General features: G+C 40.0%; 1 protein-coding gene across 14 annotated transcripts in view; it reads right to left on the bottom strand.

Moving 5' to 3' along the window:
• FXR1 (FMR1 autosomal homolog 1) overlaps window positions 1-22,571 on the bottom strand; it is a 64,319-nt gene extending 41,748 nt beyond the window's left edge. For 2 of the 14 annotated variants that reach the window (XM_009446903.5, XM_009446905.4), the window contains exons 1-2: window positions 22,071-22,448; window positions 1,379-1,431 (exon numbers count right to left, since the gene is read on the bottom strand). In XM_009446903.5, the coding sequence (XP_009445178.2) occupies window positions 1,379-1,431; window positions 22,071-22,121 (104 nt within the window). In that variant the 5' untranslated portion in view covers window positions 22,122-22,448. Of the gene's footprint in view, window positions 1-1,378; window positions 1,432-19,812; window positions 20,059-22,070 lie in introns of all 14 variants that reach the window. The other 12 variants (XM_063806413.1, XM_063806418.1, XM_063806414.1 and 9 more) reach the window with 11 other exon arrangements.
• Window positions 22,572-23,892: the final 1,321 nt, after the last annotated feature.

Here is a 23,892-nt window from a genome sequence, read left to right as displayed (position 1 = left end):
GGTATCAACTTATTTCAAATAGTTTCACAACTACATGACCTATCAATAAAGGAAACACAATTTCATATATTACAAAACAATATAAACTGTGTAATTCTTTTTAGTATACATGTTCACAGAAATACAGAAAATTATCAGCAATTATTTTGAATAGCTGAATTACAAAAGATTTCATTTTCTCACGTTCCATTTATCTTTCCTACAGTGGATATATACATTATAATTAGAACCTAGAAAAAGCTTACTTTTAACTCTGTAGCAAATATGAATGTATTAAACCAATTTAGCAGTTAACTGACATTTTTTATGTTGTATTTTAAAAGCTGAAATTATAAAGTAAAAAATTATTCCCTACTCTAATTTCTCATAGGTCATTTATATGTCTGGGAAGTATACTATGACATAAAATGTCCCTCAAGTTTCTATCTGCCAAGGCTGGGCAAAGTAGCAGCTGACAAGTAAAAGATTTGGGGATGCTTTCTTTTCACCATTACTGTCCAAATGGCAGCTGCTCAAAGATAGAAGTCATCTCAACACTTGTTTCTACATGAAGCAGCTGTTAGGCAAAGATCTTTTCAGGCAATTCCAGAAACAGCTTAAAAGTGGAAGCTGAACAGTTTTTTTCTGACCATCAATTAAAAAGTGCTCTTGGAGATGGAGTTTTGCTCTTGTCGTCCAGGCTGGAGTGCAACGGCGCCGTCTCGGCTCACTGCAACCTCCACCTCCCGGGTTCAAACAATTCTCCTGCCTCAGTCTCCTAAGTAGCTGGAATTACAGGCGCCCCCCACCATGACTAGCTAATTTTTTTGTATTTTTTAGTAGAGACAGGGTTTCACCATGTTGGCCAGGCTGTCTCACACTCCTGACCTCAAGTGATCTGTCCGCCTCGGCCTCCCAAAGTGCTGGGATTACAGGCATGAGCCACCGCACCCAGCCCAGCGCTCTTTTATAGCCCTTCCTAACCAAACCCAGCATGCTGTCTTTCCCATTTTTAGACTGCATACCCCTCAGGCAATTAAAAATGGCTTAATACTTATTCTGATGACCAGTAGTCAACTGGAAGACCTTCTACAACCTCATTTGAAAATTCTGGGCTTTTAAATATTAAGCATATTATCATCTAATTTGTGCCATCTATTTCTGCAAAACTGATTCATATCCATACATGTTCTGGCGAAGAGGGTTATGAAAAAAGTGACAATTATGGGCAGAAAAACAGATAAAGAATTATCAAAACTAGACTTATGATCAAACAACCAAACCTCCCCACCCCCCAAAAGCAAAATCATTTTTCCACTGGCAGTAGGAACACCCAAAAGCAAAAAGTTTGGCACTGCCATCTCTAAAATTAAGGCCTTTGTCAACAAAAATAACTTACTTATTTTCAAAAACAACTGTAAGGGAGTCTTCATGAACATCTTTGATAAATCCCTGCAAGACACAAAAACATTATAAAAGCATATATATTAAAGCACTTCGTAACTCTAAAAGGTTGTATTAGTTCAAAGATAATAGGGAGTACTAAAAGAACACAAGGTTTGGAATTAGGCAGATGTGAGTTTGATTTCCATCTATTCCATTTATGAGACATACGATCTTTTAAGTTACTTAACCTCTCTGAACCTCATTTTTCACCCGGTGTCATCTACCTGGGAATTAGCAAAAGTAAATGTACATCCCTGGAACACCTCAGGTATTAGTTCAGCAAGGCAGTTATTTAGTATTGTGACTAAGAGTTCAGTATTTACTACTGTGACAAAGAGTTCAAGCTCTGGAGTACTGGCTGCCAGGATTCATACCCAAGCTCTATCACTTGTATATTCTTGAATACAGTTTTGATCTAATGAAATTAATTACAGTATCATCCACCTAATGAAAAATTTATCAGAAGTAAATGAAGTAATGTTTAGCACAGTACCTGGCACAAAGTAAGAACCCAATTTTGTTATAAATGTTATCAATATTATAGTTCACCTTCAGTAAAATGCATGACTCCATTTTGAATACTATCTTTGCCATTAACTTAATCTTATTTTTCCTACATACTTCTCTTTCCCTTCCCTTAAAAGAAAATTGGGCTATAGTGAGTACACTGTTCACGATTATGTTGGAACGAATACAGATTCTCAATAACAACTGGCGGTCATTTTTCAGCCTTAAAATTACTATTAAAATTAGCCTTCTTATTCTATCTTCCTTTGATTAATACAGCTGAAAGAAACCATAAGATCTGACATACTCAAGAAAGAGCAAAGGACTTGGGTGTAGAATTACTGTTGCTGAAATCCTGATTCCACCACTATGTAACCATAGGCAAGCAGTCCTTGGCACTTATATAATTACAATTAACATTAAATGACTTTATATTACTATGAATCAGAACTGCAAATTACTGAATGTTAGTCAAATGCTTACACACACTTTCAACCATGGGGTACATAGGAAATACTTTTCTAAAACATCTTTATCACACTAGACTCCATAATGTCCAAGGCACACTAGCTATATAAACACATGTATAGTACCTGGTCAAAGTAAGACAAAAATGAACACATCTGTTTATCTCACTCCTTCCCAAAAGTCCATTAACTAACAGTAAAGAGACTTGAAGGAATAAACCCAAAAGAAAGAAGAGAATAAAGGGAAAAGGCAACTTACAACAACAAAAAAGTTTGTTTGTTTGTTTGTTTGTTTGTTTTTTTGAAACTTACAAAGTAAATGGAAGAAGGGTAACTTAAGTAATAAAAAACAAAGCAAGCCCAGGCGCCCAGCACTTTGGAAGAACAAGAAAGGCGGACACCTTGAGCTCAAGAGTTCGAGACCATCCTAGGCAAGACAGTGGAATCCCATCTCTACCAAAAATATAAAAAAATTAGCCAGGCCTGATGGCGTGTCTGTGGTCCCAGCTACTTGGAAGGCTGAGGCGGGAGGATCACTTGAGCCTGGGAGGCAGAGGTTGCAGTGAGCCATGATCATGCTGCTGCGCCATGACCATGCTGCTGCACTCCAGCCTGGGTGACAGAGTGGCCCCATCTCCAAAAAAAAAAAAAAAAAAAAAAAAAAAACCACAACAACTAATTTTTAAGGGCATACTCTGTGTTAGACATTTTTCTAAGCAAATTAAGACTATAAAATATAAACTGGCAGTGGGAATGGCTCAGTTCTCTTCTCCAGCTCCAACTGCCTGTTGTCTCATTTATTTGTGTGCCACGGGACATTTCTATGCAAACATCCTCACTGAGGCCTAAAACCCAGGATATCTTTCTCTTGAAGATTGCTATGGTAGGCCCGGTGCAGTGACTCACGCCTGAAATGCCAGCACTTTGGGAGGCCAGAGCAGGCAGATCACCTGAGGTCCGGAGTTCGAGACCAGCCTGGCCAACATGGTGAAACTCCATCTCTTCTAAAAATGCAAAAATTAGCCAGATGTGGTAGCAGCTGCCTGTAATCCCAGCTACTCGGGAGGCCGAGGGAGGAGGATCGCTTGAACCCAGGAGGCAGAGGTTGCAGTGAGCCGAGGCTACACCACTACACTCCAGCCTGGGCGACAACAGCAAAACTCCATCTCAAAGAAAAAAACAAAAAAGACTGCTATAGTAGCTCCTGCCTTGCAATTCTGGAGATATTTATTAATTAATCCTCCCTAAATTTAAATATTAAAAGTTGCCACTCTAGTTCAAGCTCTGATTATCTGACCATGCTATAATAATGACTTTCTGGCCAGTTTCTCTATTTCTAGTAGGGCACATTCACGTCTTTTTTTTTTTTTTGAGGCAGTCTCGCTCTGTTGCCCAGGCTGGAGTACAGTGGTGTGATCTGGGCTCACAGCAACCTCCACCTCCCTGGCTCAAGCAATCCTCCTACCTCAGCCTCCCCAGTAGCTGGGACTACACCACCACACCCAGCTAATTTTTTTGTATTTTTAGTAGAGACAGAGTTTTGCCATGTGGGCCAGGCTGGTCTCGAACTCCTGACCTCAGCTGATCCACTCGCCTCGGCCTCCCAAAGTGCTGAGATTATAGGCATGAGCCACCACACCTGGACCACATTCGCTTTCAAAAATCACTTTGGTCAGCACATTCAGTTATGTTACCAGCAAATATAACTGTATTATACCCTTGCCATTTTTTAACAAATTTCAGAAACTGGGAATTTCCATGTTTATGAATATTAGTAAAGCATCTCTTCCATCAGAAGACAGCCATATTTTCAACTTCCACTAACGTGTTCTAGTTCTTCAATAAACTCTCACAAAGTTTGAAAAGTCTCACAAATTAATCTTTCTAGTCTCTGTATAATTCATAGTGGATTAGTTCAAATCAGAACTCTAAATCACTAGGAACTTTCACTCCTTTCTCACCTTTATAATAATCTCTCACTCTCCTTTGTAATAAAACCTTTTTTCTATCTAAAAATCACCACTTCTACCTTTCCCACAAACGCTTCCACCATAAACATCAGTATCAACTTTGAGTGCACATTTTTCACAAACTTTAAAACACAGCTCTGTACAACTACTTTTTTTTTTTTTTTTTTTTGAGATGGAGTCTCACTCTGTTGCCAGGCTGGAGTGCAGTGGTGCAATCTCAGCTGGCCGCAACCTCCAACTCCCTGGTTCAAGCACTTCTCCTGCCTCAGCCTCCCGAGTAGCTGGGATTACAGGCACACGCCACCACGCCCAGCTAATTTTTGTATATTTAGCAGAGACTGGGTTTCACCATGTCCGCCAGGCTGGTCTCGAACTCCGACCTCGTGATCCGCCCACCTTGACTTCCCAAAGTGCTGGGATTACAGGCGTGAGCCACCACGCCCCGGCCCTTGAGCATCTACTCTTATTGCTAGTATCATTCTGCCATAAGATTTACTAGAGTAAGGCCTGACACCAAGTCCTTAAAATCTATTTGGACTGTAGTGAACGATTTCTAACATCCTACTCCATAAAATCCAATCCCCAAGTCCTAAATTCTAGACAAAGGTGTTTCTAATGGGCAGATTTCTCTAAAATTTAGTCCACTTGACACAGGACACAGTCAATACTTTTAAATGTATTTTTGTATTCCCAAGCCACCAGAATGATGGTAGGTCTCCCCACCTGCTCAAGAGACCCAAATTGACAGGGCTGGGTCTTTGCCAAAATCCGACAGGAGACACCGCAACAGCCACATTTGTCTGCACATGGCAGGGGGCTTTATGCCTTTAAGTCTCCATCCAATCTTTGGGGATTTCGACTGTCTCTCTTCCTATTCACACCCACCTGGCTCAGGTCCCATATTTCTCAGAACAAAGCCTTTGACATGTCTTTTTCTTCTTCCCATACATATGCAGATACAGAAGATTTCAAGGCATCCTTATTAAATGGTCACTTGTCTTGTTCACTCGCACAGTCCAATAATGTTTACATTTGAAACTCTTAACTATAATTTAAGATAATCATTAATAACTAGGCAGTATAACACATCTGAAGTGTATTCAAAATCTTAAAATGTTCACAGCTTGCTATGGATAGGCGGAAAAAAAAAAATCTTAAAATGCCCACATAACTCTGACAAAACAAACAGGCATCATGTAATAAAAAACTAAAAATGCCATAAATTAGGCCGGGCACGGTGGCTCACGCCTGTAATCCCAGCACTTTGGGAGGCCAAGGCAGGCAAAGTTCAAGACCAGCCTGACCAAAATGGAGAAACCCCGTCTCTACTAAAAATACAACATTAGCAGGGTGTGGTGGCGCATGACTATAATCCCAGCTACTTGGGAGGCTGAGGCAGGAGAATCACTTGATCCCAGGAGGTGGAGGCTGCAGTGAGCCGAGATAGCGCATTGCACTCCAGCCTAGGCAACAACAGTGAAACTCTGTCTAAAAAAAAAACAAACAAAAAATGCCATAAATTAAGTGTAAAATGAAAGTAGGGATGGAAGGAGTAGAAGGAATCCTTGAGCAGTGAAAAAGCACTATCCGAAGAACTAATTTCAAAAGCAATCTAGTATAAAACAATTTTTTAAAAAAAGGTTCTAGTCAAAGATCCACTTAAGCAGCAAGTTAACTAACAATCCATTAGCCTTCTACATGTAAACAACAGGCAGCTGTAAAATAAAAATTTTATACAAAAAAATTCTACTTACAGCAACAACCAAAAAATAAATCCTACAAGTGTCCTCAACAACAGAAATATGCACAAAAGCTATGTACAAAAAATGTCTGAAGCTCTAATAAATATAAATACAAAATTTAGGAAAATGTAAAACACCATCATGTTCTTAGACACCTTGATATTATAAAAATTTCAATATGCTCCTAAAATTAACCTATAATTTCAATGGGATCCCACTGAAATATTAACAGTGTGTATGTGTTTGGGGTGGGGGGACCTAATAAAATAAGCCTATCTCAAAAAATTTTAAAAAAGAAAGCATTCAAAAAGGAAACTTCTAAAATGGGGTGGGGGGGGCTGGGATGGGAGGGAACAATAACACTCCATACTTACCAAACCTTAAAGATTATTTTAAAACTACAATAATGAAGATGGAAAAGATATTTTAAAGGAACAGAACACAGATTCCAAAAGTAGGCCTAAAGTCATTTAGGAATTTACAAATGGGGAAGGAATGGACTCTTTTTAAAATGGTATTGGAACATTTAAATAATTCTTGGGGAAAACAGAAATGGGTGTCTTCATCAGAAAAAAAAAAAATCAATAGATAAAACATTCAAACTTCAAAAAAAAAATCAGTAACAATTCCAGGAGAAAGCAGGAGCCAATTATCTATAACTTGCAGTAAGGAAGGCCTTTCTAACCAAAAAAGCAAAACCCAAAAGCCACAAAGTTTGATAAAAGTATATACTACCCAGAAGCTAAAATATAAAAGCATCACATACAAAGGAGAAAAGGGGGCAGAGGGTGAAACAGCATACAACAGGGTTAAATCCCCAATTCAAATATTCTTAGGTGAGTAAGAACAAGCTGATGGAAAAGGTATCGATGGATATGAACTAGGTGAACAAGTAATTCACAGGAAAAAATGTAATTTTAATAATATACAAATCTCCTTTAAATTGTTAAACATTTGCTACAATTTGTTCTGAACTTTGCTTTTCTCTTCAGTTTGTGTCTTGTAGATCCTACCTTACTATGAAGATCTACTCATTTTTTTTTAGACGGGTGCTTAAATGGCCTGTGGGGGGAAAAAGTACACAGGATATCTGCTTACTTTATGAATATATTTTTGAAATTACAGAATATAGCTGAAAAACAAAAAGTTTCTCAACTTGACAGGAGCCGTTGTGGAAAAAAAATCCTATAGGCTAAACAGAAAGAAACATGGTATGAATATATTTCAGGAGTTAAAAGATTAATATTACAAATATAGCAAAAAATCTGAACAGATGTATTATGGACCCTGGCTGTGGAACAGTGACCTAATGACACTGTATGAGGGCAGACAAAATATCATTTATAAACCACTCATTTTATAAGAGCACTCATTTTAAAGAAGGAAAGTTGAAACAATACACATCTTATATAGCCCCAAAGTTTCACTCCCTAGGTTAAAAGTACAAATTTAAAATCTCATCTGTCTTGAGCACTTTTCACTAAATCACTATGAACCAAATGATGAAATACTTTTGCCAATTCATATAGTTTTAAACTCTAAAAGATTGAGTCTGGTAGTAATGTTAATCAGAGGAAATAAGGCACCTATCATAAAAAGATACTTAAGGCAAGGTTCCCAAAGTATCAAAAACTAACTCACAACTGGTAAGGCAATTATCTTGTCCAAAACCTGGATTCAAGCTGAAAGAAAATTTTAATGTTTGAAATACTGATCAATAGATCAGGTATCTTGATTGAGTTGTGGCTTAGAAATCTGTACAGATGTCCCTTCAGGAACATTCCTAATAAACCCATTAAGAATATACCATCCTAGTCTAGAAAAATTCCTTTGACTGGAAAGTAACCATGATTACTAATTCATCTGTTACTTTAGATTTTTTTTAAGACCCACTGATGCCTTCCTACCATTTCAATTCATTACAACAGTAAATTTACATTCCTTATAAAGGAGTAAACAAACTTTATAAAGGAGTAAACAGAAACTTTAAAACCTTAGTATTTGGCAGACTACCAAATGTAATCAGAAACAGCACAGCCTGAATCCGAAGTTTTAAAACCAAGTCCAGAACCAAAAAAATCGAAGATTTACACCCTAAAAGTGTAACTCTCATATTTCAAAATTCTTCTTAGAAGAGTTTTCTGATTGCAAAACAAACTGCCTTTTTTCTTTTTTAATGCCAACAAAAGGCCAGAAAAAAATATATATATATATATTATATATACACACACACACACACACAGTACAATCCCCCTAAATAGAGGTTAGGAACTAGCCAACTTTTTAATGACTCCAGTCTCAAGATTCCAACCTATTAAAAGTTTCATGGTAAAGCAGGAGACCTGTCAGGAATCATACCTCTAGTTCACATTTATTCTCTTAAGGAAGCAAAAGGAAGTATCAGACTCACATTACTGCTTCCCTCAAACCTGATCAAGTATTCTTACATAGTTTGTCACTCCAGCTTTAAGACTACTGTTTTTCTTTTTAATTCTCTTCTCATGAATCGCTGGCATGAAATTTAAACATTTTATTTTTCTCTCTAGATTTAGCACAACAGTCAGAAATAACTTTACTTTTTTTTATGCCTTCTCAAATGTGTTAAAAAAAGAAAAAAGTGCAGTTCATGGCTTAATTCCTGATGCAAACTTGTGGTAAAGTACTTACTGTATTTCTAAAGATAAACTGATTAAAATAAATCCTTCTTTATTAGAGACACTGGGCTGTCTGTTAGATAGTGAAGGGTCTTTCCTCTGACTAGGTTAACTCTCCATTTATCCCAACTACATCAGTTAAATATTACTGATGTGGATAAATCTGATTACAAAATATATAGCCCATGAGAAAAAGGTACTAACATCATTCATGCAAAATTCAGTACCTCGGGTTTTTTCTTCCCCAAGAACTGCCACAATGGATTTTATTATCACTTTTTATCCCTTGATCAATTATCAGTTTATTTATTGATTCATACTCTGGCCCCAGTCTACCTTTCCAGCCCATCAATTTGAATGATTTAACATCTCTGATATCAGGATGCTTCTTACAATGGATGGCATCTTGGAACAGCTGACAGCCACATGTCAGTCAGGACATAAATGTCACTCTTTAGTACTCAAACTTGGTTTGCTTGCGATTTTCTGTGGCACCTGATGGTAACCCCTGAGCATTTCAGTCAGCAAACCAACGAAGAACCACTTTAGGAATGACCGCGGTTTCTTATCAGAATGTTTGTTTGTTAACACCTTCTGATAAAATCTAGAAAGCACTAGGATCAAAGCTCACAAAATGAGTAAAAATTACTGGAAGAAAATCCTGAAGACAACAGAGGTATGCACTTTTTTTTTTTTTGAGATGGAGTCTCGCTCTGTCGCCCAGGCCGGAGTGCAATGGCCTGATCTCAGCTCACTGTAACCTCCACCTCCCAGTTCAAGCAATTCTTCTGCCTTAGCCTCCCGAGTAGCTGGGACTAGAGGCACGTGCCACCACGCCCGGCTAACTTCTTTATTTTTAGTAGAGACAAGGTTTCACCATATTAGCCAGGCTGGTCTCGAACTCCTGACCTCGTGATCCACCCACCTCAGCCCCCAAAGTGCTGGGATTACAGGCGTGAGCCACCGCGCCCGGCCAGGAGAGCCCTTTTAAAGTAGGTTTACAACATCAATACTCTCCATGGCACTGAGGAAGATATTTTGAGAAGAAACACAGGTATCTGAATATGAATATGTTTTAATGAATTTCTTTTGCTTGAACTTCCCATTTTATGTATGGGACTGTTAGGATATTTTTCAATAACTACATAAGAATATTAAAAAATAAAGACAACCATTGTTCAGATTAATTGGCACATTTCTTCTTTCTTCATGGTACAGTGCCTCTGACAACTGATGCTGTTTTAAGTATAATGAAATTGCATTGAGGCCAGGCACGGTGGCTCACGCCTGTAATCCCAACAATTTGGGAGGCCGAGGCAGGTGGATCACCTGAGGTCAGGAGTTTGAGACCAACCTGGCCAACATGGTGAAACCCCGTCTCTACTAAAAATACAAAAATTGGTTGATCTTCCACTAATTTCCCAAATCTATATATGGAAAAACAATCTATTCTGTTGATTCTAAACCCAACTTCCAACTATTCAGATATCTCCACCCATAGTTTACTGACACCTAAAATCAACACGTCCACAGTCAGAATCTCATCTGTTGTCCTGCTCTGCACCCTACACAGCATGATCCATTTAACAGGATTTTCAAAATGAAAGAGAAAACTGAACACAGCAAACAATCTTTTTTAACCAGGATTCTAGGAGAATACAGCCCGATGCAATAAGGCATCCGCTGTGTGTAATGAATTAACTTCTCTCACATATATCTAGAATGGTACTACGACCTATGTGCCATCACCAGGAGAACTGAGAAACTGTGTTTCTGTGCCTTATAGTTAAGATAAGAAACTCGGGCTGAAGGCTGGGCACGACAGCTCACACCTGTAATCCCAGCACTTTGGGAGGTCGAGGCAGGCAGATCACCTGAGGTCAGGAGTTCGAGGCCAACATGGCGAAACCCTATCTCTACTAAAAATGCAAAAATTAGCTGGGCATGGTGGTACACACCTGAAGTCCCAGCTACCTGGGAGCCTGAGGGAGGAGAATCACTTGAACCCGAGAGGCAGAGGTTTCAGTGGGCCAAGACCACACCACTGCACTCCAGCCTGGGCGACAGAGCAAGACTCTGTCTCAAAAAAAAAAAAGAAACTCAAGCTGCAAAAGTCTGACTTGTCTCCCAGATCTGGGTGATCATTGTTATCTAGGCAACTTTAAAGTTCTCAAGAAGGATGCCCGAGGGTCTGTAATCCCAACCCACTCAGGAGACTGAGCGGGGAAGATCACTTGAGCCTAGTAGTTCGAGGCCAGCCAGCCTGGGCAACATAGGGAGACAGATCAACAGACCGGTCTCCTAAAACAACAACAATTTCTCTATTTGCAAAATAAAGGAGGTGAAGATTCTTAAACTGGGGTACTCCCTGACACTCAAAGATGTGCTAGGAGTACTTAAAGCTACTCCCTCCCCACAACTACCATGGTAAATCTTCCTGGAGCTTTTATGATAAGTAAAGTAATTTAAAAGATTCATAATAAAGTTTCTGGACTGTCTACATAGTTAACAGATTATATAAAGGGCTCCTTATCAGGGCAAGGAAAAAAAAAAGCCTCACTAAATGAAGGCACTACAATACAGTGGTTTCACTGTAAGGTCTCAGATCCCACTACTTACTGTGTATAACAAGAGAGGATCCAAGACAGTAATGTAAGGAAAATAAGATCCCTAACGGGCCTTATTTGCCAAAAAGCAAATCACAATGTTCCCTTCTCGAGATCTCTGTATGGTATTCCCAGGACACCCCAGACTCTTTGGAGTAATTCTCAGGAGGGTCTATCAATCTGGAATGGGATCCAGCCCTCCAGGATGCTGAGCATCAACCTCTCATCCCAATCCTAGAAGTGAGGGATATCCAGCTAAGGAGAGACACACATGCAAGAAAAACAACTTTCAAACAGAGATGATTAATACATGGCACTAGCATAACTGCCTATACATACAAATATGCAAAAATATTAACGTACTATTTAAATGTAAAAATAAAACTCCAAAGTAACCTAAGAAATTGTATGTATAATCTGGGCACAGACTGTCTTAACCAGGACTGGAAACCCAGAAGCCTTAATGGAAAAAAAAAATTATGTTAAAAACTAAAATCTCACTATGACCAGCAATATAAGAAAAGAAGTTAAAAGGATGGGGAGGCAGGGCACAGTGTGGCTCACACCTGTAATCCCAGCACTTTGGGAGGCCGAGGCAGGAAGATCACTTGAGTCCAAGAGTTGGAGGCCAGCCTGGGCAACATAACAAGACCCATCTCTACAGAAAATTTTTTTAAGTTAGCTGGGCATGGTGGCACATGTCTGTAGTCTCAGATACTCCAGAGGCTGAGGCAGGAGGATCGCTTGAACCTGGAAGGTCAAGACTGCAATGAGCCATGATCCTATCACTGCACTGCAACCTGGGTGACACAGTATTATTTATTTTGAGATCCTATCTCAAAATTAATAACCTAAATAAATAGGTGGGAGAGTGGACACTCTTACATCAGGTCAGAGGCTTACTATCCGTAATACAGAAAGATTTTCAAAACTGACAAAGGACACCCCAACAAAAAAATGGGCAAAAGACAGGCAATTCTTAGAAAAACAAAATCAAATGGCAAACAAAGGTAAGTCTTAAAAGAACAAGTTCAAATGGCAAACAAACATTAAAATTCACAACTGGGATCAAGTTCCAATGAGATATCCCTTTACATCCAACAGACTGGCAAAAATTAAAGATCATAAAGCCAATTTCTGGCACAGATAAAAAGAAAAAGCTGCCATTTATTATTGATGGAGAACACAGGAAGCATCAGAAGCCTTTTTGGAAAGCAATCTTTCAACATTTATTACAGTTTTTTGTTTTTTTAAAGGTTCCCTTTCACCAAGCTATCCCATTCTTTGATATCTATCCAATGGAAATAGTTATGTGGAGCGACAAAAAACTGAAAACAAAGTGTATGTCTATTAACTGGGGAATGGCTGAATTTAATACATTCTTATGATTATATAACCTTAAAAAATAAATCATACTCCACATGAAAATAGTTAAGATGTGGATGATCCTATTTTTATACAGTAATACTGAAAAACCCTATACTTGTAACTGAATGCGTACCTATATACAATTCTACGAGCATAGTGAAATATATGGAACCACGTATATGTGCTACAAACAAAGGTTACCTAATATGGAGGCGGAGGTGAGAGACCCAGGTGGTGAAGAGCAACCAGGGGAAAAAAAAATACAACAGACTAAGTTTTTATATCATACTTACGTGTGTGTAAAAGTATACATATGTCTATGTAAACGTATACTTTTAAGAATTAGAATATATCTTATTGTCAGCCAACACGTTTTCCATACAGCACGTATGTGCATCACCACTCCCCACTTCTAATTTTTCCATCTCTAGGGATCTCAAATTTATAAGATATAAACTTATAAGAAGCTTACAACAACTAAAAGATCTAAGTTGTAATTTGATTCCAACAAGTACCAAATAGTCAAGGCTGCTACTGCAATCAAAAAAATGTCTTAACTTCAAACAATATCCTTTTTAAAAAGATCTATGCAACTAAATCTACAAAGTAAAATTATTCCAAATCACTAGATACTTGTTCCACAAATTCAAAAAGTCTGCAAATTTACCAATTACATTATACATTACAATAATTATTACAAGTTTTTTTTTGTTTTTTTTTTTTTAGATGGAGTTTCTGTTGCCCAGGCTGGAGTGCAGTGGCGTGATCTTGGCTCACTGCAACCTCCACACACACCCCCACCCTGAGTTCAAGGGATTCTCCTGCCTCAGCCTCCAGAATAGCTGGGATTACAGGCACCAGCCACCATGCCCTGCTAATTTTTGTGTTTTTAGTGGAGATGGTTTCACCATGTTGGCCGGGCTGGTCTCGAACTCCTGCCCTCAAGTGATCCACCCGCCTCAGCCTCCCAAAGTGCTGGGATTACAGTCAAGAGCCAGCGCGCCCAGCCAATTATGGAGTAAGCTCTAATAAGAAAAAAAATTATTCAAGGCAAGCATTCAGCATTCATTAGTATTGAGCATGTAACTGTTCTGAGTTTGAAAAAAGAAAAAGGACAATGAGGATGTGAAGATTTCTTTAAGAATACACAAGTGTCTACTACTACTGTTTACATACCAGTAATGTTCTTGGCTTGTTAGGTTCACCCATTTGTATGTATTATCTAACAGTTCTCTTTGAAATGGAATAAGTTAAGAGTTCCAAATGGCCACCCAAAACTATTCTGGGCCGGGCATGGTGGCTCACACCTGTAATCCTAGCACTTTGGGAGGCTGAGGCAGGCAGATCACCTGAGATCAGGAGCTCAAGGTCAGCCTAGTCAACACGGCAAATCGCCATCTCTACTAAAAATACAAAATTTGCCGGGCGTGGTGGTGCATGGCTGTAATCTCAGCTACAATAATTACTGAGGCACAACAATCGCTTGAACCTAAGAGGCAGAGGTTGCAGTGAGCCAAGATTGCGCCACTGCACTCCAACCTGGGCAACAGAGCTAGACTCAAAAAAAAAAAAAAAAAAAAAAAGAACAAAACTATTCTGACTTTCTCGTTGCAGAGTTTAAGTTCTATACAGTTCCCTCTATGCATGCATAAAGTTTTGTGACAGTATCTGAACTTGACCAAGATCAAAACTTCTTTAAAAAAATCATTTAAATTCAGTTTGAACCAAAATCAGAAATGATGAAGTTAGCAGTTACTAAGATTACACATCATTCAACAAATATACACTGAGGGCTTACTATGAACTAAGTACATATATCAACAAAATTTAAGACTTGAAAATAACCTGAAAAACTGTAAAAACAAAAAGGTTATATGAAAAGGGAACCAAAAACAGCTACCTATGATTAATTATGTAGATTAAGAAAGGAATTCAGGAGCCTCTGAGGCTCCTGATCTGAAGAAATCTCAACACGGGAGCGCATCCCTTTGCCAACAATAATAAACTTCATCAGCTATTTTACTAATGGAGACCTCTGTTCATCTTCCCAAAATAGACAGCAAAAAACGCTGAAGATAGAGAATGGCAGGCAAGTTAAATACACTGATAGCATAAATTATCTTGATTAAAAGAAGGAGGTAGTGGCTCATGCCTGTAATCCCAGCACTTTGGGAGGCTGAGGCAGGAAGATCATAAGGTCAGCAGTTTGGGACCAGCCTGGCCAATATGGTGAAACCCCATCTCTAATACAAAAATCAGCCGGGCGTGGTGGCTGACACCTTTAGTCCCAGCTATTCAGGAGGCTGAGACGGGAGAATTGCTTGAACCCGGGAGGCAGAGGTTGCAGTGAGCTGAGATTGCGCCACTGCACTCCAGTCTGGGCAACAGAGCAAGACTCCATCTCAAAATAAAACAAAATGCATGAAAAGAAATAGGTAATATTAATTTCAATATTATTTAACCTAATATACCTAAAATATTATCCAACATGTAATCAATGTAAAAAATTATTGGCCCGGCGCAGTGGCTCACGCCTGTAATCCCAGCACTTTGGGAGGCTGAGCCAGGTGGAACATTTGAGGTCAGGAGTTCGAAACCAGCCTGGCCAACATGGTGAAACCCTGTCTCTACTAAAAATACAAAAATTGCCTGGGCGTGGAGGCACACAGCTATAATCCCAGCTACTCGGGTGGCTCAGGCATGAGAATCACATGAACCCAGGAGGCGGAAGTTGCAATGACCCGAGATAGTGCCACTGCACTCCAGCCTGGGCAACAGAGCAAGACTCTGGCTCAAAAAAAAAAAAAAAAAAATTGAGGTGTTTCACTTTTTTTTTTTTAATTCTAAGGCTTTGAAACCCAATTTGTATTTTACATTTAAAGCATATCTCAATTCAGACTAGTACATTTCAGCTCCATGGCTGGTGGCTACTATATTAGAAAGCAGATTTGTCTAAAGCAAAGGCATAGCTCAAATCATTTCTCTGGGAATCTCCCAATTTATTCCTCATAATTCTCCTCATATTAGTAACAATTCAAAATTAGTAATAATGTGGCAAAACATTTGTACTTCAAAAAATATTGCACCATAATGGTTAAAGAAATTGGTTCTGTGGCGTCAAACTTCAGAGTCTGAATCTTGAATCAGCATCTAACTTTACAGACCTGGATTCACTTAGCCTCAGTATTCTCAAATAGTGGAGTTATCTACTTCACTGTGGTTGAAAGGATTAAATGGGAAATTCGAGTAAGGCACCTACAAAGTCTGGTAAGTAGTCTGGGTACTCAATGAAAATTAGTTACAGTTACTAGAGGTAGATGGGACTGCCATCAACAGAAACTAGCGAAGATTTCACAACTTATAAATAGGTTAAAGGAAATACAACTGCTTCATACTGCATATGAAAAAACCAAGGTGTTTACCTGGATGATCCTGCCAGTTAAAGACTATTACAAGAATTAGGGGTCAATCATGGAATGAATGCATATTGCTCTTCCCACTACAAAAAAGCTAATTTGACAACCTTAAACACTGTGATAGAGAACTTACCCAGAGTGATAATCCAGCAAAGTGTCTGCCCTTTTCCTCCTAATGAAAATGTAAGCTCACTATCCTAAAAGTTACTTTGAAAAATCCCTAATGCTGGCCAGACTCAGTGGTTCATGCCTGTAATCCCAGCACTCTGGGAGGCCCAGATGGGAGTATTGCTTGAGACCAGGAGTTTGAGACCAGCCTGATCTAAATAGCAAGACCCCATCTCTACTAAAAAATAAAAAATAAAAAAATAAAACCAACCTCACAGAGTTCTTGGGAAAAGAAAATCAGGAAATACATATAGAAGCTTAATACATAATCTAGTAAAGAACAGGCTCTCATCTTAAACTATTATCTTACAGAAGGCACACAAATATCTGACATAGAAAATAACAGGTACATAAAAGTAAAAATACGGAAAAATAATGTTTTCTGGAAGTATTTAAAGCCAGGGCCTTGACAGTATCTCTCTAGATAGATAAGATGTGCTTTTCTGCTTTCATATTTTTCGTAATTATGTGTTGCTCTTCTAATACAAAACACAAAACTTTACAAGAAATATATGCATTTAAATTGACTTTTTTTTTTTTTTTTTTTTTGAGACAGAGTCTCACTCTGTCACCCAGGCTGGAGTGCAATGGCATGATCTCGGCTCACTGCAACCTCTGCCTCCCCGGTTCAAGCGATTCTCCCACCTCAGCTTCCCAAGTAGCTGGGACTACAGGCGTGTGCCACCACACCTGGCTAATTTTTGTATTTTTAGTAGAGATGGGGTTTCTCTATGTTGGCCAGGCTGGTCTCGAACTCCTGACCTCGTGATCCACCCACCTCAGCCCCACAAAGTGCTGGGATTACAGGCGTGAGCCACGGTGCCCGGCCTAAGTTGACTTTTTAATAACTGTGATCACCATCAGCAAGATAGAGTAGAAAATCCCAGCCTTCCTTCCCCTCCACGTTTTGCAACTATCTGTGAATGAAAATAAAAGCTGTTGTGATCATTTATTTTGACATCCAGTTAAATCTTCATTCCTTAGCATTTTAATGAAAATTATCTTTTTAAATATGCAAAACAACCATTTTAAAGTATCTGGAACTATGTATTTTTAAATTAACAGGGTGGCCTAATATTAAGACAATTATCGTTTTTTCAATTACAAATCTCCACAATGAAACCAACTAACAAGACTCTGTACTAACCTTGAAAAGTCAGCATACCCTCTGAACGCAACTTTTTACTATAATTCTATTGGTCATCATTATTAATATATCTACTGCATAATTTAGATTACGCTCAAATTCCACTTAATATTAAATCAAGCTAAACAGGGAATTATAGAAATATAGTACTTTGAGATTTGTTTTGTAGACAGTTACACGGTTGAAGCAGACAGCTCTAAAAGTAATTAACTCTGGCCAGGCGCGGTGGCTCACGCCTGTATTCCCAGCACCTTGGGACACCGAGGCGGATGGATGGAGACCATCCTGGAGATCGAGAACATCCTGGCCAACATGGTGAAACTCCGTCTCTACTAAAAATACAAAAAATTAGCTGGGCGTGGTGGTGCGTCCCTGAAATACCAGCTACTCAGGAGGCTGAGGCAGGAGAATCGCTTGAACCACTGAGTCAGAGGTTGCAGCCAGCCAAGATTGCACCACTGCACTCCAGCCTGGTGACAGAGCAAGACTCCGTCTCAAGAAAACAAAAAAAAAGTAACTCTACCTTCTGCAGAAAGTGATTGAAATCTCAGAGCTTACAGGTTCCCTTGGAACATCATGGAAACTTTCCTATGAGCCAGAAACTGAGTGACTTACTTCCAACTTCTATTTAAAATTATACTCATGGTCGGGCGTGGTGGCTCACACCTGTAATCCCAGCACTTTGGGAGGCCGAGGAGGGCGATCATTTGACGTCAGGAGTTCGAGGCCAGCCTGGCCTACAGAGTAAAACCACGTCTCTACTAAAAATACAAAAATTAGCCAGCCATGTTAGCACATGCCTGTTGTCCCAGCTACCTGGGAGGCTGAGGCAGGAGAATCACCTGAACCTGGGAGGTGGAGGTTGCAGTGAGCCGAGATCGCACCACTGCACTCCCACCTGGGCAAAAGAGCAAGATTCTGTCTCAAAAAATAAAAATAAAATGAAATTATACTCAGCCCAAGGCCATACAAATTGCAATGCTATTACAAAGACTAATATATATTTATACATCAGTTAAAAAGCACTTTAATGATGCAAATGAGCCGGAGGTTTCTGTGGGGTAATGGAATGTTCCGAAGGAAGACTGTGGCGGTGGTCACACAACTCTGTAAATATACTGTCATTCAACTGTACACTTAAAAAAGGTTAGTTTTATAGAATATACATTCTACCTCATTAAAACTTTCTTTTTCAAGACACCTTAAATGTCCAGTAGTATAAAACCTAAGATGCTACTTTAGGTATGAGAAGTACAAAAGTACAAAGCCTATAATGTTATTTTATATAACAGCATAGCCCACCAACAAATGCTTAATTAACATCTTCCCATTCTCTCTCATCCCCGCAGATTTATAGGGCTACGAACATGCACAAATCAAGTTTCTAATATCTCTAACTATAGAGCCACTGTTAAATGCAGAACAATGTATTTAGCACGCCACCATTTGTGTACATACTATTTTTTAAAGGCTACCCTAATTTTAGGTAAAATATTCAGATCTTCAGCGTTTCACTGGTTCCAATTAATTTGTGAAATGAAGTTTCAGTTCTACTACAAAAACTTTAATCAAAGTCTACAGAGTACTGCCTCAAGGCATGATAACTGACTTTGAAACTCATCAATGGCAATTCACACTTACGGCCAAATGTGTGTCTTCTGCCTATACGGGGTAAGAGGAGGGGGAAAAAGGGAAATTCAGATCACCTGTACATTGAAAAATCACCACAAAAAACCAAAGAAATACACTAAAATGTTAACAGCTCTCATCTCAAGGCAACTTCTAGTTTTTGCTGAGTTCCAAAATTCCCTCAGTGACCATGTATTATCTTCTAAATTGGAAAAAAACTGATTAAAATTAAATTGCTTCTACGCTAAATGGAAGCCGGACTCAAAACACTACACAATATAGTGTACGATTCTATACACGTAACGTTCTGAATAAGAAAAACTATGGGGACAGAAAACACTCTAGAAGCTGGGGTTGAGGAATGGTTGACTGAAAAGGGCATGACGGAAATTTGGGGGCTATGAATCTTGATAAATGCTGACACCACCACAGTTAAGGTGACAGTTAATCTTGATAATTGTCAGCATTTATCAAGATTCATAACCGTACACCAAAAAAGGCTTATTTTACTGTATGTAAATTAACATTAACTTTTACATTCTAATGAATAAAAAGCAATAAATTTCTGTGCAATAAGCCAATGGTTTTCAAGTCAGCAGTTTAATAGGATAAAAATATACTGAGGATCACAGAACTACTTCAAGCCCCTCATGTTAGACAGAGAGATTTGTTCAGGGGTCCATTGTTAGATAATGGTAAGGTGAAGTACAGACCTAGAATTCTCATCTGTTTACTTCAAATCCAGGACTCTTTTCCACTCCGCCATTCTCATTCTTCCAGAGTTCTGAAGACCACAGTTTCCACAAAGTGCATATGCAAGTGGATTATGGCTGGACATAAAATTCCAAATGTTCAAGCGTACATGATTTCAGTGCACACACAGGTGGCTAGTGTCCTTTCCAACCTTTGTCAAAGTACCAACTCACTTTGTGAGGCAAAATGAGTAATGGAGTCAAAGTCTAAGTAGAAACAAGCAGTAGATTGTAGATATGTATAGAGATCAATTATAAATACTTCAGAGTTCCAAAATGGGGACATTTGATTCATTGTGAATTGACTGGAAAAAAAAAATACCGTGAGAAACCAAAGTAAACTGCAAACAATCTTTACTAAAATTACCTTCACCTTATTAAAAAAAGGAAAAAATATCTTGCATAGCAGGCTATTGACAAATATACTTTGCTAAAAATAGTTGTCTACCACATGCATGATGCAGAACCATGAATTAAAGCAAAATAATCACTTTATTTTTTCCAATATGCAAGAAAAAATGCATACCTCCCTTATACAAGAACTATAGGGCCAAATAGTGAGAATTTAAAACTTTTCGGGAAAGGGGTGGGGGGTGATGCAAAACGACTTATCTACACTTGATAGGAAAAACATAGATAAGTCTATTCTTTTCGCCGTCTTACCCAGCGAACTGTATCTGCAGTAGTCCAGGCAAAGCAACCACCAGGTTTCAATAACAACAAAAGTCAATTAACTATGTACTCAAATTTCACCTAGGTCATTGGTCTGACATCAAGTCTTAAACCGAGAACGTCAATGTTAACTGCTCACGCATTAACATAAAGTCTCATTTCCAACAGGCACTGTTCCTACTTTAAGTTTACCACCTAAGGAGATTTAAACTTGCAAAAAGCTTAGGGGGATCCTTTATACGCTGTGATTCCCCATTATGCTAGTACCACGTGACAGTTAAACCAAATCCACAGAGCTAATCAGTAAACTAAGAAAAGAAAATCAAAATGCTGAAAATAGAAAATCGTGGCCAAATAAAATAAAAACCCATAGGATAAAAGGTACGCTGAAATGAAAACCTGTGAGAATTCACTTTGCATACGCACAATACTCATGTATTAGAAGAAGGCCCTTCATAAAAATAGCCAAGACTCTCAAACATTTGAGATGCTGGCTTAGTGAGATTGACTGACAGACAACAGCTGGGGAGATTCTGTATTGATCTTCTAACAGCCTGGCGTATTTCGGGAAAATAAGGAGAAAAGAACGCTATAGTGGCAAAAAATAAACTATTAGGATTTCATTTTCAGATATGTGAACGCTGAATGCCCCACCAAATTCCTCTACTCTATTCCTCTTACGTTTTTCAGCCCCGATTCCATAGTAATGGATGTCCTTCCTCCCAAGCAAACAAACAAAAAACCTCGTGGGAGAAAAAACAAAACAAAACAAAACCTCCCTCCAAAAACAGGGGCAGTGATATAAAGGAATTAGTCACCTCTCCACCTATCTCCCTGATCCATTTCGCATTTTAAATCTTACTTTAAAGCTCACAACTCTCCTTTTCTTCCGTAATAGAGGGGCTAAGGCGCCGCCCAATTTCCCAGGCCGCAAAAATATTCCAACCCGCCACAATTCAAGGTTTTCTGCTTTTCTGTATTTGATCCTAACCCTCAATCCGGTACCCCCATTCTCCTCAGACACTAAAGATTTGTTGGCCCAAAACTCAAATACAAGGGTGAATTCCAAAGATTCCGCGATACACCCGCCCCAAGGGGTGGGGAGGGGTCGGAGGAGCGGGCTGAGGAGCTCCCGCCTGGCCCAGTTCGAGGGGCGGGGGAGCGGGGGAGACCACACAATCCCACCGCCTCCTTTCACGACTCCCCCACCTCCCAGAGCTCGGGCCTGCTCCGAAGGAGCTCCCGCCGCCCAGCAGCCACTCAGTTGCTTCCCACCGGCCCGCCAAGAACCGTACTAGCAACCAAGAGGGTTCATAACTAGGAAAATGCAAGAGGTGTCCGACGTGTTGTTTCAAAACATAACGGAGCCCCGGCCCCCGAGACCGTTAAACCGCGGGTGGAGGGGGGAGAAGCAAGGAATCCAGCGGCCTCGAGCTTTGGCCTGGCTGCCTTTCCGACCCCAAACCTCACTCTCTGGGACCACCAACCCTCCCTCAAACGCGCTCCAGCACCCAGAACACTCGACAAAGTGGCAAAACGGTCAGTACCTTGTAGAAAGCCCCGTTAGAGCCGCGAACCTCCACCGTCAGCTCCGCCATGTTGGAACCGCAAAGGCCGCTGGGAAGAGATTCTAGAAACTTTCCAACCAGAGGGGAGGAGGGGGGAGGGGCGAGAAGGAGGCGGGGAAAGGGGAGGGGAAAACAGGGCTGGGATTGGGATCCCCCGCCCTTCACCCCTGGGGTCTCAACGTGCCGCCCCGACTCTCCAGGTGGGATCCCTGCGCACCCTGCATCACTGGCTTTGGGCTCCGCCTGCCGCCGTCTACGTCGGATTTGCCTCCAGACACAATCGCCCGACCTTTGTTGACCCGCCCCTAGGTCCCCGCCCCACAGTGCACGCAGTTCGCACCGCGGCGGCCGAGTAGTGCCTCCAGCTGCCACAGAATGAACTTCCCAGGCACAGCCTGCCCGGCGCATCGGCATTCCCCTGAGCTCCGGCATCCTGACCTTAAACTTCTGGAAGTGCTGGCTGCCCTGGAATGGCTTTCTCACCCACTTTTTGGGCTCCAGTTGCCCTGGGGAAGAGGGATGCCTACAAAATAGACATACTATTGTGCCCCAAGTTATTTCGCCCCGTTCTTTTTTTAAAAAAAGTTGGGCCTTCTCTTGACTCAAATTCCACAGTTCCACACCCCCTCAAACAATTTGGCCTAGCCCTCTCCCCACCTGTTACCACTTTAGCTCTTTAAAAGTCAAACTGAGTATTTTCAGGGCAAGTAATTGTGTTCACACCCTAGAACAGAGTTTAGGTGAATTCGCCTTATTAAAAGTAGTCAGACAAACTTAATAGAGCAGGAGACCACGTTTTCCTCTGCTAAATGCATGCAAATTTCCGCAAATAGGATCAAAGCAGAACCACCTCCAGTTTTGTAAGCATAACAAATACTTTGGGTATGGATTTTAACAACTTAATACTGAAGCTCCTTCCCTAAGCAAGGGCTTTGGAAAATAATACTATAAGTGCTCCTTGTTATACTTCATTATTACCGTTTTCGCAGAAAAACTTAAGAAAGGATACTTTGCTAACATTCTATACTTCCCATGAAACGCCCACCGACCCAGTTTTTCAGATTCTAAAAAAATAAAATGTACACAACATTTTATGAGCACGTCTGCATCTCTGAAGATTCTGGGAAAAAATGAGGGCTGTGAAAGTGCTCACTGTTGTTATGTACAGGATATTCTATTTATTTATTTATTTATTTATTTAGAGACAGGGTCTCACTCTGTTACCCAAGATGGAGTGCAGTGGCGTGATTACGTGGCAGCCTGGACTTCCCAGGCTCAGGTGATGCTGCCACCTCAGCCTCCCGAGTAGCTAGGACTACAATATTTATTTTATTTTATTTTATTTATTATTATTTTTTTAGACAGTCTCGCTCTATCGCCCAGGCTGGAGTGCAGTGGTGAGATCTCAGCTCACTGCAACCTCCGCCTGCTGGTTCAAGTGATTCTCCTGCCTCAGCCTCCGGAGTAGTTGGGATTACAGGCTCGCACCACCACACCCAGCTAATTTTTTTGTGTTTTTAGTAGAGATGGGGTTTCACCATGTTGGCCAGGCTGGTCTGGAACTCCTGACCTCATGATCTGCCTGCCTCGGGATTACAGGCATGAGCCACCGTGCCCAGCCTATTTATTCACTCCCGGCCTTTTTTTTTTTTTTTTTTTTAAGACAGGATCTCTATCGCCAAGGCTGAAGTGCAGTGGCACAATCATAGCTCACTGTAACCTTGAACTCTTGGCCATCCCACACTGGGCTGAGATGTTCTTTTTAAAGTGTTGATCATCATGAGAAAAATGTAAACAACTA

This window comes from Pan troglodytes, chromosome 2 (assembly GCF_028858775.2).
Source record: "Pan troglodytes isolate AG18354 chromosome 2, NHGRI_mPanTro3-v2.0_pri, whole genome shotgun sequence".
Lineage (NCBI taxonomy): Eukaryota > Metazoa > Chordata > Mammalia > Primates > Hominidae > Pan > Pan troglodytes.
Note: the sequence above shows the minus strand (reverse complement) of the source record. Positions and strands in the feature narration are given on the sequence as shown.